This window comes from Delphinus delphis, chromosome 2 (assembly GCF_949987515.2).
Source record: "Delphinus delphis chromosome 2, mDelDel1.2, whole genome shotgun sequence".
Lineage (NCBI taxonomy): Eukaryota > Metazoa > Chordata > Mammalia > Artiodactyla > Delphinidae > Delphinus > Delphinus delphis.
Window position 1 is genome coordinate 5,210,206 of NC_082684.1, and position 16,110 is coordinate 5,226,315.

Sequence of the window (16,110 nt, forward strand, 5' to 3'; positions counted from 1 at the left end):
ACTCGGAGGAGGGGGCGCCTCGGGGTAATGAAACACACCTGTTTCGAGGTCTGTTAGGTGCAGGGCGGAGTCGAAGCCACCACTGAGGATGCGCTGGCCACAGGGGGACCACCGGGCAGCCCGCACTGCCTCACTGTGCAGGGAGTAGGTCTGCAAGCAGCTTCCCGAGTCCACGGCGTTCCACACCTACGAGGCAAACACAGCGCCAGATGTCACAAGCGGGGGCCTGATCCTGGGGGCTCAGCTCAGCCCCTGTGCACGGGGAAAAGGCTCTCACAGTGGAACTAGATTCCCAATATTTTACCATCAAAGCAACATCTAGATGTTAAACTTCTCTTCGTGGAAATGTAATAAGGCCTTGGGACTGGCAAGTCGAGGGGGAGACTTTCACAAAATTTTTTCTGGGGGTTAAGGGAGCTCACAAGGAAACAGCATGTCCTGTGTTCTGCCGCTCACCTGCCCAGCCCTTCACACCTGATTCACACCTGCTCACCACCAAAAAGTTCCAGCCCAGCCTCACCTGCACCTCTGACATGTGTCCTCCGAGACAGGACTTTCTGAGACCTGTAGTGGATGCCGCACCAGGCCAGGCTACCTGCACGGGTCCCGCTTTAAGACTAAGATCCAAAATAGAGTCTGCCACACCTGTGTTTGCAACCAGGCAGAGCAGATCTCTGCCCGAGGGGCAAGCTGGCCTTTTTTCTGGGAGAGAAAGTACTGCCCCTCACTCCCCTCTGCTTTCCCTGGGGAGCGAGGCTTGTGGCAGAAAGCCCTATGTATACTTAATGACCTCTGAAATGTGTTTTTAGGCCCTCAAGTATAGAACTGTACATTCCAAGGGCCAGGACCACTTGTGCATGAAAGGGCTGCGTTCGGCTTCCCACCGGCTCTCCCAGGAAACTCTGCCGACCACCACACACCCCAGGGAAAGGCCGGCAGGCGAGGAGCCCAACCAGGCTGGCCCAGGGCCTGGCACGCGGAGGTGCTCAGCAGTGCTACTGTCCTCCCTTGGTGTCACTGCTGGCAGAAAGGGATGCTCTCACCTGCCATCCAAGGTGGGTCAGAGGACTGAACACAGAAGCAGGAAGGCACCCACAGGGCCTCCTGTGTGATGCTTCCAGCCTTGTGACTTGGCTGAAGCTTGGCCTCTTCAGGCCTCAGTCTCCTCGTCCATATAATGGGCATAAGAAGAGCCCCGTCCCAAGGGCAGTGGTGAGGAATGAGCGAGGGCTGGGCACACCGCACCGCAGCTGGAGCACAGCAGGAGCCACGGCGCCGGAGGCTGTGCTTCTTGAGGCAGGTAGTGCATGCGGTTCTTAACAGCAGGATTCCCTGACCCTCTCTTATTTCCTTGATAAGAGTAAACCCAAAGCGTGCCCACACAGATCCACAAACTGGATGTGAGAGATAAGCTCCCCTTTCAAGATGAGAAAGTTCACCCCGCCACATCCTGAAGGTTCTCAAAATGCATAGGATGAGAGCTCTGAACGCGTATTTCCCGGGCATACGGAAATGTCTAAGATTAAGAAAACAAGAGGTCAAGGGTAGCCTTGAAAGAATGCTAAGACAGCTCAGTTCCTTTCTTCCTAATTAGGGGTCAACAGCTGGGGTTTCAGACTGAAAAGCAAAAAGTAGCAACATTTACATTTAGAAATACGAACAGAGGTAACAGAGGAAAGAGCCAGAAGACTTCAAAGTGAAGTGAGAATTCATGGCAGAAACGCAGAGCACAGGGAACTGCTGTTCTCTCAAAACGATGTGCAAGTATGACTTGAAAGGAAAAAATAAAGTAAAATGAGTGAGCTAGATCTACAGGGTTAACTTGGCTAAACAGTGAAAAGATAATATTGAATACATAAGACAAGCGCATATATGCAGTACGATGCCATCTAAGTTTTAAAAACACATGGAACACCACCTCACACCCAGCAGAATGGCTTCTATCAAAAAAAAAAAGAAGAAGATATGTGTTGGCAAGGAGGTGGAGAAATCAGAACCTTTGTACATTGTTAGTGGGAAGGCAAAATGGTCCAGCCACTAGAGAAAACAGCAGAGCAGAACTTCAAAACATTAAGCATAGACTTACAGTGTGATCCAGCAATTCCACGTGTGTGTATGTGCTCAAAAAATTAAAACCAGGATCTCAAAGAGATATCTGTATCCCAATGTTCACAGCTGCACTAGCCACAACAGTGAAAATGTGGAAGCAACCCAAGTGTCCACTGATGGATAGATGGATAAACAAAATGTGATATATATATACATATATATATATATATACACACACAATGGAATATTACTGTCTTAAGAAGAAATGAAATTCTGACACAACCCACCACATGGATAAACCTTGAAGACAACACGCTAAGTGACATAAGCCACTCACAAAAAGACAGAAAGTATAATTCCACATATGTGGGGTCCCTGGCGCAGTCAAAATCATAGACGTAGAAAGTAGAACGGTGGTTACCAGGGGCTGCGGGGAGGGGGAAATGGAGACTTGTTAATGGGGACAGAGTTTCAGTTTTGCAAGATGAAGAGTTCTGCAGATGGATGGCGATGACGGCTGCACAACCATGTGAATGAATGTACTCAATGCCGCTGAACCTACACTTAGAAATGGCTACGCTGGTAACCCTTACGTGTATTTCACCACAATTTTAAAAACACACATGAAGCAAAACTCTATCATGTTTCTTTGTGTACTTGTAGTCAGACTATAAAAAATATGCTTGGAGAGGGGAGAGGGAGAGGGGCAGGGTTGGGGGATGGGAGCTGTGAACACTACACTGTATTTCCCCTAAAGAGAGGCAAAGAGAGCGTGAGAGGGCTTCCCTGGTGGCACAGTGGTTGGGAGTCCGCCTGCCGATGCAGGGGACACGGGTTCGTGCCCCGGTCTGGGAGGATCCCACGTGCCGCGGAGCGGCTGGGCCCGTGAGCCATGGCCGCTGAGCCTGCGCGTCCGGAGCCTGTGCTCCGCAACGGGAGAGGCCACAGCAGTGAGAGGCCCGCGTACAGAAAAAAAAAAAAAAGAGAGAGAGCGTGAGAAAATGAATGTGCTCCAAAGCAAACATGCCCAAATGTCCCCATCTATTAAAGTCATTCATTTAATCATTCATTCAGCAAACACTTCCTGGGTACCTGCTATCAGCTAGGTGTTGGGAAAGGAGGAGAAGGAGGTGGTGGGGGACGAGGAGGGGGTGGCTCATAACCCTAATCAAAGACGGAGGAAAAAAGAGACCTTAAACCCGGTGGCACCAAGGCCGAAAGCAGCAACCAGAGAGGTCTGAGTTCCTGGCCACGGCCTCCTAAATCAGCCGCGGAGACATGTTTAAGGAAATCCATCAATCCGTAAATTATCCAGTAACTCCCCTCTGAAATGAAAAATGCATACTTGGCTCTCCTGGTTGATATATACACAACGATAGCATCAGAATCAATGCACCCCAGTCAGCCACTTCTCAAAGTAACCAGGGTGAGGGAGAGAAGAATCTTTGCTAATCGCTCTCCCTAATTGAATTTAATGTTTGCTGTCAGGTTTTAAAGATTAATTCCCAAACACCGCGCAGCCTGAAGTGTGTACCTTTTTTCAATTAAGTAATTAGAGAGCCCAATCTGCCTTCATGGAATTAAGGAGTTAAGTCTTCTGTCACATGTGCTAAGATGACTTGCTGTATTAACTGGAGACATTCTACGTGTCCAACAAAAGTCAGGTTTAGAAAGAACATGACAAGTGAAATGTGGTGCAGGTGCACGTTCACTGCAGTTTCCGTGTTCTGCTTACTGAGACATGGCCCCACCAGGAGTTCCTAACAGTCTCTCAAGACCTATAGCTTTAGCCACGGGTCACCTTCTCTCTGCCTACCTGCCTGGCTTTTGTTTTTTACTGGGTTGGCCAAAAGGTTTGTTCAGTTTTTCCCATAAGATGGCTCTAGTAGCGCCTAGTTGTCTTTAACTTCATTCAAAACGATTTTGTTAGATTGTATGTGACAGCTGTCATATCAGCATGCATTTATAAAAAAGACTTATCGACACATGCACCCCAATGTTCACTGCAGCACTATTTACAATAGCCAGGTCATGGAAGCAACCTAAATGCCCATTGACAGACGAATGGATAAAGAAGATGTGGTACAATGGAATATTATTCAGCCATAAAAAGGAATGAAATTGGGTCATTTGTAGAGACGTGGATGGACCTAGAGACTGTCATACAGAGTGAAGTAAGTCAGAAAGAGAAAAACAAATATCGTCTATTAACACATATATGTGGAATCTAGAAAAACGGTACAGATGAACCGGTCTGCAAGGCAGAAACAGAGACATAGACATAGAGAACAAATGTATGGACACCAAGAAGGGAAAGGCGGGGTGGGATGAACTGGGAGATTGGGATTGACATATATACACTAATATGTATACAACAGATAACTGATGAGAACCTGCTGTATAGCACAGGGAACTCTACTTCACTTCACTGTACGGTAGAAACTAACACAACATTGTAAAACAGCTATACCCCAATAAAAATAAATACATCAAAATTGGTGAATTTTTGTGTTGCCATTTTAATATTGAAGATGGAAGAAAGAAAGCAACATTTTCGGCATACTATGCTTTATTATTTTAAGAAAGGTAAAAATGCAACTGAAACACTAAGAAAGATTTGTGCGGTGTATGGAGATGATGCTCTGACTGATTGAACACGTCAAAAGTGGTCAGCAAAGTTTCATGCTGGAGATTTCTCGCTGGACGATGCTCCATGGTCAGGTAGACCAGTTGAAGTTGATACCAATCAAATCGAGACATTAATTGAGAACCACTCAGGAGACAGCTGACATACTCAAAGTATCCAACTCATGCGTTGACAATCATTCGCACCAGCTTGGTTATGTTCATCACTTTAATGTTTGGGTTCCACATAAGTTAAGTGAAAATAACCTTCTTGACTGCATTTCCACATGTGATCCTCTACTTAAACATAACGAAAATGTTCCGTTTTTAAAACAAATTGTGATGGGCGATGAAAAGTGGATACTGTACAATGATGTGGAACAGAAGAGATCGTGGGGCAAGTGAAATGAATCACCACCAACCACACCAAAGGCCAGTCTTCATCCAAAGAAGGCGATGTTGTGTATATGGTGGGGTTAGAAAGGAGCCCTCTATTACGAGCTCCTTCCAGAAAACCAAACGATTAATTCCAACAAGTGCTGCTCTCAGTTAGACCAACTGAAAGCAGCACTTGACGAAAAGCATCCAGAATTAGTCAACAGAAAACGCATAATCTTCCATTAGGATAACGCAAGACCACATGTTTTTTGATGACCAGGCAAAAACTGTTACCGCTTGGCTGGGAAGTTCTGATTCATCCGCCGTACTCACCAGATATTGCACCTTTGGATTTCCATTTATTTCAGTCTTTACAAAATTCTCTTAAGGGAAAAAATTTCAATTCCCTAGAAGACTGTAAAAGGCACCTGGAACAGTTCTTTGCTCAAAAAGATAAAAAGTTTTGGGAAGATGGAATTATGAAGTTGCCTAAAAAAATGGCAGAAGGTAGTGGAACGAAAGGGTGAATATGTTGCTCAATAAAGTTCTTGGTGAAAATGAAAAATGTGTCTTTTATTTTTCCTTAAAAACCGAAGGCACTTTTTGGCCAACCCAATATTATAAAACAAATACAATCTCTGTAAAAAATACTCAAATTATACAAAAGTGCAAAAAGTAAAACCCCATAGGAACCAACAACAGGATGGCTGCTTCTCTGATTACATTGTAAATAAGTGTTCTGCAAAAAATTTTTCAAAACAAACAAACAAAAAAAAACAGAAAAACACAAAGAAGAAAATAAGAGGCAGCTATCATCCCACTACCTGGAGATAATAGCTGTCAGACTTCTGGGTGAATCTTTGCCTCCCGTTTGGCCCTGTCCTGCCAGCTCCTGCCTCACAGACCCTCCTAGTTCAGTCCCAGCTCATGGACTCCTGTTTATCCTCGACAGTCTCTGCTGTCCCAGGATATCATTCTAGAGACCGCTGTCAGGCTTGCACAGCTTAGCACAAGCCGGTGCAGCCAGTGCCCAAGCCTTCATCAGGCCATTTACCTGCAAAAGTTTTGGGAATCCTTCAGGATGTGTGTGTATTCAAGGGCTGGAATTGCGTTGAATCCACAGACCAATATGGGGAGATGTCCTAACAATATTGAGTCTTCTGATGCATGAACAGGATATCTCTCTCTTTTTATCAATATTTAGGTCTTTAATTTCTCTAAGCAATGGTTTATAGTTTTTTGATGAAAAAATCTTGCACAACTTTTGTCAAATGTATCCCTATTTTTTTCATGTTGTGATGATATTGTAAATAGTATTTAAAAATTTTAAATTTCAGGTTCTTTTCTAATGTAGAAATACAATTAATTTTCTATATTGACCTTGAATTCGGCAAACTTGCTAAACTATTAGTTCTAAAGGGGTTTTTTTTGTAGATTCAGAAGAGTTTTCTACATAGACAATCACATATGTGAACAAAAACAAGTTCACTTCCTCCTTTCCAATCCAGATACCTTTTATTTCTTTTTCTTGCCTTATTGCACAGGCTATAATCCCCAGAACAATGCTGAACAGACACGGTGTGAGTGAACACCCCTGCCTTGTTCCTGACCTCATGGGGAAAGCAGTCAGTCTTTTACACAGTTAAGTAAGATGCTAGAGGTTATGTTTTCATAAATGCTCCTTAACAGTTTGAGAAAATTATCTTCTATTTCCAGTTTGCTGAAAGTTTTTATCAGGAATGAAAGCTGGATATTGTCAAAAGCTCTTTCTATATCTCTTGAGATGATCATCATATGGTTCTTCTTTTATAGTTCATCAATAGGCTGTATTATATTAATTGATTTTCAAATATTAAGCTAAACTTGAATTCCTGGGACAGATCCTACTTAGTCATGACATATAAATAAATAAATAAATAAATAAATGTTGGATTGATTTGCTAAATCTTATTTCTTCTCTTGGTTTGGTACCACAGTAATGGTGGCCTCACAGAACAAGTTGGGAAGTGCTTCCTCCTCTTTGATTTTCTGGAGGAGTTTGAAAAGAATTGTGTATTAATTTTCTAGGGCTGCCATAACAAAATACCACAAACTGGCTGGTTTAAACACTAGATATGTATTGTCTCGTGGTTCTGGAAGTCAAAAGTCAGAAATCAAGGCAGGATTGGTTCCTTCTGAGGGCTGTGAGGGAAGGATCTGTTCCAGACCTCTCTTCTTGACTTGTAGATGGCTGTCTTCACGCTCACATGGTGTTCTCCTTCTATGCCTGTCTGTCTTCATATATCCCCTTTTTATGAAAACATAGGGACTTCCCTGGTGGTGCAGTGGTTAAGAATCCACCTGTCAATGCAGGGGACACGGGTTCAAGCCCTGGTCCGGGAAGATCCCGCATGCCAGAGAGCAGCTAAGCCCATGCGTCACAACTGCTGAGCATGCATTATAGAGCCCAAGAGCCACAACTACTGAAGCCCGCATACCTGGAGCTTGTGCTCTGCAAGAGGAGAAGCCACTGCAATGAGAAGCCTGCTCACCACAACGAAGAGTGGTAAGCAGTCTTCTGCTCACCTGCTCACCACAACTAGAGAAAACCCACACACAGCAACGAAGACCCAACGCAGCCAAAAATAAATAAATAAATAAATAAATTTTAAAAAAAGAAAAGAAAATGAAAGTCATACTGGATTAGGGTCCATCCTAAAGACTTCATTTTAACTTGAATATCTCTATAAAGATCCCATCTCCAGGGCTTCCCTAGTGGCACAGTGGTTGAGAGTCCGCCTGCCGATGCAGGGGACACGGGTTCGTGCCCCGGTCCGGGAAGATCCCACGTGCCGCAGAGCAGCTGGGCCTGTGAGCCATGGCCGCTGAGCCTGTGCGTCTGGAGCCTGTGCTCCGCAGCGGGAGAGGCCGCAGAGGTGAGAGGCCCGCGTACCGCAAAAAAAAAAAAAAAAAAAAAAAAGATCCCATCTCCAAATAAAGACATATTCTGAGGCACTGGGGGTTAGGACTTAGAAATACAAATTTTGAGAGAGACACAATTTAACCAATAACAAATTGGTCCTATTTCTTACTTAAATGTTCGGTAAAATTCACTAGTGAAGTTTTGGGGCATGGAGTTTTCTTTATGGGAAGGCTTTTAACTATGAATTCAATTTCTTTAATAGAGACAAGGCTTTGGAGTTATCTAATTTTGTCAGTGAGCTTTTATTGCTTGAGTCTCTCAAGGGATTTATCCAGGTCATCTAAGTTGTAGAATTCATTGACAGAAAGTTGATCATAATATTACCTTAGTACTCTCTTAATATCTTTAGAATTTGTAATTAAGTCACTTCTCTTATTCCTAATATTGGTAACTTGTATGTTTTCTCTTTATTCCTGATGAGTGGCTAAAGGTTTATCACTTTCACTGATCTCAAAGAACCAGCTTGTGGCACCACTGACTTTTCTCTACTGTTTATCTGTTTTCTCTTTCAATTATTTCTGCTTTTTCTTTATCTCCTCTCTTTTGCTTACTTTGGGTTGTATTTGCTTTTCTTTCTTTTGTATGTAAAGTGGAAGCTAAGATCATTGATTTGAAATTTTCTTCTTTAATATAGGCATTAATGCTATAAATTACCATCTGAGAACTACTCTAGCTACATTCCACAAAATTTTATATGTTGTGTTTTCATTTGCATTTGGTTCAAAATACTTTCTAATATCCCTATCAGTTTCTCCCTGAACCCAGAGGTTAATTACAAGTGTGCTGTCTAGTTTCCAAATATTTGGGATATCTGTCATTGATTTTTAATTTAATCTTATCACCATTAGAGAATATACTTTGAATAATTTCAATCCTTTTAAATTTACTGAGCCTTGTTTTATGGCCTAGAATGTGGTCTATCTTGGTAAACATTCCATGTACACTTGAAAAGAATGTGTGTTCTGCTGTTGTTACATGGATTGTTCTATCAATGCCAATTAGGCCAAGTTGGTGATAGTGTTGTTCAAGTCTTCTACACCTTTACTGATTTTCTGTCTACTTGATCTATTGATTATCGAAAAAATGGTGTTGAAAGCTCCAACTATAATTGTATATATGATTATTTCTCCATGCAGTTCTATCAGCTTTGCCTCATGTGTTTTAAAGCTCTCTTATTAGATGTATACATATTTATGCCCTTAATGTTTATGTGCCCGAAGTTAAGTATCTAGTGTTATGTCCTTTGATGAATTGACCCCTTTCTCATTATAAGATGTCTCTCTTTATCCCTGCTAATATTCTTTGCTCTGAAATCTACTTTGTCTAATATTAATATGGCCACTCTTTTTTTTAATTACTATTAGTATGGTATATCTTCTTCCATCCTTTTACATTTAACCTTTGGTGTCTTTTCATTTAAGGTTTCTTGCGGGTATTGTATAATTGGGTCTTGCCTTTTTATCCAACCTAACAAACTTTGTCTTTTTTTTTTTTAATTTATTTATTTTGGCTGTGTTGGGTTTTCGTTGCTGCACACAGGCTTTTCTCTAGTTGTGGCGAGGAGGGGCTACTCTTCGTTGCAGTGCACAGGCTTCTCGTTGCGGTTGCTTCTCTTGTTGCGGAGCATGGGCTCTAGGCATGTGGGCTTCAGTAGTTGTGGCGTGCAGGCTTCAGTAGTTGTGGCTCGTGGGCTTTAGAGAGCAGGTTCAGTAGTTGTGGCACAGGCTTCCCAGACCAGCGATCAAACCCATGTCCCCTGCATTGGCAGGTGGATTCTTAACCACTGCACCGCCAGGGAAGTCCCCAAACTTTGTCTTTTAAATGGGTATTTAGGCCATTTTATCCACTACTGATATGGTTTGGGCTTAAATTTGCTATTTGTTTTCCATTTATCTCGATTGTTCCCTCTTTCCTAATTTTTTTTTGGCCTTCTTTTGGATTGAGTAACTTTTGTTACTTCATTTTATCTTTTGTTAAGAGTATCTTTTGTTACTTCATTTTATCTCCATTGTTAGATTACTAACCATAAATCTTGGTTTTGTTTTATTACTATTTGCTTTAAGACTTACAGCATACATTTGTAATTTATCACAGTCTACCTTCAAGTAATATTAGCACTTGCCTTAAGAATCATAACAATCATAATAACAATATACACCATTCCTCCTATCTCAGCTTTTATGCATGTTATCATATATTTTATACCTACATATGTTATAAACTCCACAAAACATTGTTATTATTTTTACTTTAAACATAAATCATCATTTAAAGTGATTTTTTAATAAAAAGAAAAATATTTACATTTACCCACATATTCACCATTTCTGGTGCTCATCATTCCTCTGTGAAGATGTAATTTCTATCTGGCATCACCTTCTTTCTGTTTCAAGAACTTTAACATTTCCTTTAGTGCAGGTCTGCTGGAAATGAATTGCTTCAACTTTTAAATGTCTGAAACAGTATTTTGCCTTTGTTTTAAAAAGATGTTTTGCTGGGTTTTGAATTTTGGGTTAACAGTGGTCTGTTTGTTTTCTCTTGGTACTTTAAGTATGCTATTCCACTGGCATCATTTCCAATAAGAGGTCTGTTGCCATTCTTATCTTTGTTCCTCTGTATGTAACTTGTCTTTTTCTCCCTCTCTGGCTGCATTTAAGATTTTTATCTTTATCATTGATTATAAGAAATTCCATTATGATGTACCTTGGTAAACTTTTTCCTCATATTTCTTGTGCTTGGGGTTCATTGAGGTTCTTGGATATATGGGTTTCTAATTTTCATCAAATTTGGAAAACTTTCAGCCATTCTTTCTTTTATTTAAAATTTTTTTCTTTCTATTTATTTATTTATTTTTAATTTTTGTCTGTGATGGGTCTTTGTTGCTCCATGCAGGCTTTCTCTAGTTGCTGTGAGCAGAGGCTACTCTTTGTTGCAGTATGTGGGCTTCTCATTGCAGTGGCTTCTCTTGTTGTGGAGCACGGACTCTAGGCGTGCGGGCTCAGTAGTTGTGGCTTGTGGGCTCTAGAGCGCAGGCTCAGTAGTTGTGGTGCACAGGCTAAGTTGCTCCATGGCATGTGGGATCTTCCCGGAACAGGGCTTGAACCCGTGTCCCCTGCATTGGCAGGTGGATTCTTAACCACTGTGCCACCAGGGAAGCCCTCAGCCTTTATTTCTTTAAATAATTTTTTCTGTTCTCTCTTCCTCTGAAGACTCCAATTTCATGTATATTGGGTAAGCTTGAAGTTATCTCACAGTTCACTGGTGCTCTGTTTATTTTTTTTCCCAAGCTTTTTACTCTCTGTGCTGCATTTTAGATAGTTTCTATAACTATGTCTTCAAATTTGCTAACCTTTTCTTTTACAGTTTATGATCTGCAATTAATTCCATCTAGTGTAGTTTTCATCCAAAACATTTTTTTTTCACCTCTAGAGTTCGATTTGGACCTTTCTTCTGTCTTCCATGTCTCTCCTTATTCTGTTCATACTTTTCTCCACCTCTTTGTATATATAAGGCATATTTATAACAGCTGGTATAACGTTATTTACTAATTGTATCATCTTGCCATTTCTAGGTATGTTTCTACTTATTGATTTTTCTTCTCATCATGGTTCAGATTTTTCTTCTTCTTTCACATGCCTTTGTAATCTTTGTTTGGAAGCAAGACACAGTGAATTTTACTTTAGTGGATTTTTTTTTTATTTTTGTATTCCTATAATAGTCTTGAGGTTTGTTCTGGGACACAATTAAATTACTTGGAAACAGTTCACTTCTCGCCAGGATAGTCTCTAAGCTTTGATAGGAGGAAAAAGAGCAGCATTTATCTAGGGTTGTTTTACTCCATTCCTGAGGCAATACCCTTGTGAATTACAAGGATTTCCCACTCTGGCTTATGGGAATATGACGTATTCTTGGTCCTGTGAGCTCTGGGGATTGTTCATCCTGTTCCTTTCAAGTGGCTCTTTCCCCACCTTGGGGAGTTTCCTCCTACACGTGTGCTGATCAGTATTTCACTGAAGACTTTGAGGGAACCTCCTGTAGGCTCTGGAGCTCTCTCTCTCTCTGGGCAGCTCTCTAGTCTCTGGTTCTCTATTCTGAGAAACAGAACTCTAGAGAGAACTCTGAGAACTCTAGCTGCCTTGCCCTTCCTGGATTCCAGCTCTGTCTCCTCAACTCAGGAAGATCACTGGGACCCATCTGGGTTTCTTCTCCCTGTGCTATAGTCCAGAAACTCTCATCGGGCTGTAAGCTGCAACAATCTCAGGGCTCATCCCATTTTGTTTCCCCTCTCTCAGGGATCACTGTCTACACTACCTGGTGTTCAGTGCCTGAAAACCACTGTTCCTTATATTTTACCTGTTTCTTTTAATTATTTAAGATTGAAGCATAAATCTGGTCCCTATTACTCCATCTTAGCCGAAAGCATAAATCCCCATAAGTTATTTAGAAGTATGTGATTTAACCGTCAAATGTTTATGGAGTTTTTCTTACTTTTCAGTATCTTATTATTATTTATTATTAATTTAATTCCACTGTGATCAAAGACTTGGCTTTCTATTGTTTAAACCCTCTTTTAATATTCATTTATTTACATTTATTTAGGCTGCGCCGGATCTTAGTTGTGGCACACAGGATTTTCACTGCAGCATGTTTTAGTTGCAGCATGCATGTGGGATCTAGTTCCCCGACCAGGGATTGAACCCGGGTCCCCTGCATTTGGAGCATGGATTCTTACCCACTGGACCACCAGGGAAGTCTCTAAGCTTTTTTAAATGTATTGATATTTGCTTTATGTCCTAGCACATGGCCTACCTTAGAGAAGTACTATTTGAATTTGAAAAGCATCTGTACCCAGCATTGTTACGTATAGTGTTCCATAAATGTCAGTTTAGTTAAGGTAGTTGATAATGTTATGCAGATCTTCCATCTTTATTGATGTGTCTAGTTGTTCTATCAACTACTTAGAGAAGAGTGTTAATATCTCCAATTATGACTATGGATTTGTTTATTCTCCCTTTAATTCTATGAAAACTTTTTCATGTATTTTGAAGCTCTGTTTTTAGGTACACAGATTGTTACGTCTTCCTGATGAATTAATCATTTTATCACTATGAAAAGTCCCTCTTATCTCTGGTAATACCCTTTGTCTTGAAGTCTATTTTATTGGTTAGTATTATAATACTTCCAGTCTTCTTATGCTTACTATTTGGATGATATCCCTTTATTCCACCTATTTACTTTTAGCTTATTTGTTTCTTTTTTACTTGAAGTGCACCTCTTGTCAACAGCATATAATTTAGTCTTGCTTTTGTATCCATTCTGACAATCTCTTTTTTTTTTTTTTTTTTTTTTTTTGTGGCCTCTCCCGTTGCAGAGCACAGGCTCCGGACGCGCAGGCTTAGCGGCCATGGCTCACGGGCCCAGTCGCTCCGCGGCATGTGGGATCTTCCCGGACCAGGGCACGAACCCGTGTCCCCTGCATCGGCAGGCGGACTCTCAACCACTGCGCCACCAGGGAAGCCCTGACAATCTCTTTTGATTGTAGTGTTTAGTCCATGTACATTTAATGTAATTGTTGATATGAGCAGATTTACATCTACCATTTTGCTATTAGTTTTCTGTTTTACCTCTGTTTTATTCCTCCTTTCCCCCTTTACTGCCTTCTTTTGAAATACCTATTTTTAGAATTCCATTTTATCTATTGGCTTCTTAGCTATGCCTCTTAACCTTTTTAAAGTGGTTGCTCTAGGGATTATAATATACATGCTTAATATTTTATTTTTTTCATCTTTATTGGAGTATAATTGCTTTACAATGTTGTGTTAGTTTCTGCTGTATAACAAAGTGAATCAGCTATATGTATACATATATCCCCATATCCCCTCCCTCTTGAGCCTCCCTCCCACCCTCCCTATCCCACCACTCTAGGTCATTGCAAAGCACCGAGCTGACCTCCCTGTGCTATGCAGCTGCTTCCCACTACCTATTTTACATTTGGTAGTGTATATATGTCAATGCTACTCTCTCACTTCATCCCAGCTTCCTGTGCCCCCCGTGTCCTCAAGTCCATTCTCTACGTCTGAGTCTTTAGTCCTACCCTGTGACTAGACTCTTCAGTACCATTTTTTTAGATTTCATATATGTGCGTTAGCATACAGTATTTGTTTTTCTCTTTCTGACTTACTTCACTCTGTATGATAGACTCTAGGTCCATCCACCTCACTACAAATAACTCAATTTCATTCTTTCTACGGCTGAGTAACATTCCATTGTATATATGTCATGCTTAATATTTTAAAGTCTTCTTATAGTAAATTGTACCAGTTTACATAAAATATAAGAAGCTTGCAACCATAAATGTCTTCTCCAACCCCCATTCTTTACACTATAGTTGTCATACGTATTCCACCCATATATGTTATAAACCCCACAATGCAATGTGAAAACGTTTGCTTTAAATAGTCATATGTATTCTTTTAATTTAAGAGGAAAAAATAGTCTTTTATATCTTCCCACATATTTGCCATTGACAGCCACTTCAATCCTTCCTAAAGATATGAGTTCCTATCTGGTATCATATTCCTCCATCCTAAAGAACTTCCTTTAACATTTCTGTAGTGCACATCTGCTTCCAATGAATTCTCACTTACTTCTCATTCATCTGAAAATGTCTTTATTTCACCTTCATTCTTAAAGGATACAGAATCATGAGTTGAGAATTTTTATTTCTCTATCAGCACTTTAAAGATGCCATTCCAGGGGCTTCCCTGGTGGCACAGTGGTTGAGAGTCCGCCTGCCGATGCGGGGGACACGGGTTCGTGTCCCGGTCTGGGAAGATCCCACATGCCGCGGAGCGGCTGGGCCCGTGAGCCATGGCCGCTGAGTCTGCGCGTCCAGAGCCTGTGCTCTGCAACGGGAGAGGCCACAGCAGTGAGAGGCCCGTGTACCGCAAAAAAAAAAAAAAAAAAAGAAAAAGAAAAAAAGTTTTCTATACCAAATGATGCAAGTTCCTTCAAAGTAAAGGTTGAGGAGAAACTTGATCAGAATCTGTAAGTACATGAGCATTTTCATTAGACAGAGAATTCCAAGAAATTATTCTCTCGTTCAATAAGGTCAGAACAAAGGGAAGGAGTTTTAAATGCCAGTAGAAGATGTAAAGGAGCAAAAAAGAGTTTTCTTTGCGTAAAAAGGATTAAGAGCAAGATGTCTGCAGAGGTTGCTGAAGAATGTGTGGAGAGTGGAGGCGGGGGCTCTAGAGGTCATCACTCCACCCTCCTTGTGGAGTGGGGAGGAGCCCTCGGCCTGCAGAGCCCCCAGCAGGTGGTGCAGCCTGTCCAGCGGTGGGGATTGCCCGACTCCAGGAGGAGCTGGAGACCCTTCTGAGAGCACTGCAACCTTGGACATTATTCTGAGACAAAATACCACCTCACCTCATACCTCCAGGTAACAGTAATCACGCACTCAACCGTACTACACAGAAGCCGTGTTTTAAGCACTTCACAAGAATTAACTCAATCTTTACCGCACAGTAGGAGGTGGGTATTATTATAAACATCATTTGACAGTTGAGATAACTGAAGCACAGAGAGGTTATCTGCCCCAGGTCACATGGTGAGAGGTGGAGCAGAGAATCAGATGGGGGCAGACTGGCTGGAAAGCCTTCAGGCTTAACCATCAACGCTCACCCACCTCCCACCTGCAGTGTGCTCTGCGGTCCCATACACGGCTCTGGACTAATACAACAAAAAGTCAGACGGAGCCCTCTTCCCACTGACAGCCCTTTAGGGACGGATGAATAGACAAATGGACAGATGAACAGATGTATGGACGAATGGACAGAGGAACCAAAGGATGGCTATCCTAGTTTTGAGTCCTCTATAGCTTGGACAAGCAGACCTCCCTTCTGAAATGCTACCCAATTTGTTTATTATTAAGCTGTGGAACAGAAGAATGCTAAGTATCGTGCCCTTTGGTCATGAGAAACCTCTACCACCCTAGAAGTAAATCGTTGATTCTTTAGGTTGGGTGCTATTTTTGAACAAGCCACGGCCATCTAGTTGGACACTATCGCATGGTAGACACCACCACCACCACCCTG

General features: G+C 41.6%; 1 protein-coding gene across 2 annotated transcripts in view; it reads right to left on the reverse strand.

Moving 5' to 3' along the window:
* WDR25 (WD repeat domain 25) overlaps positions 1–16,110 on the reverse strand; it is a 142,184-nt gene that overhangs the window by 59,550 nt on the left and 66,524 nt on the right. For both annotated transcript variants that reach the window (XM_060003918.1, XM_060003919.1), the window contains exon 3: positions 39–186. In XM_060003918.1, coding sequence (XP_059859901.1) covers positions 39–186 — 148 coding nt within the window. The remainder of the gene's footprint in view (positions 1–38; positions 187–16,110) is intronic.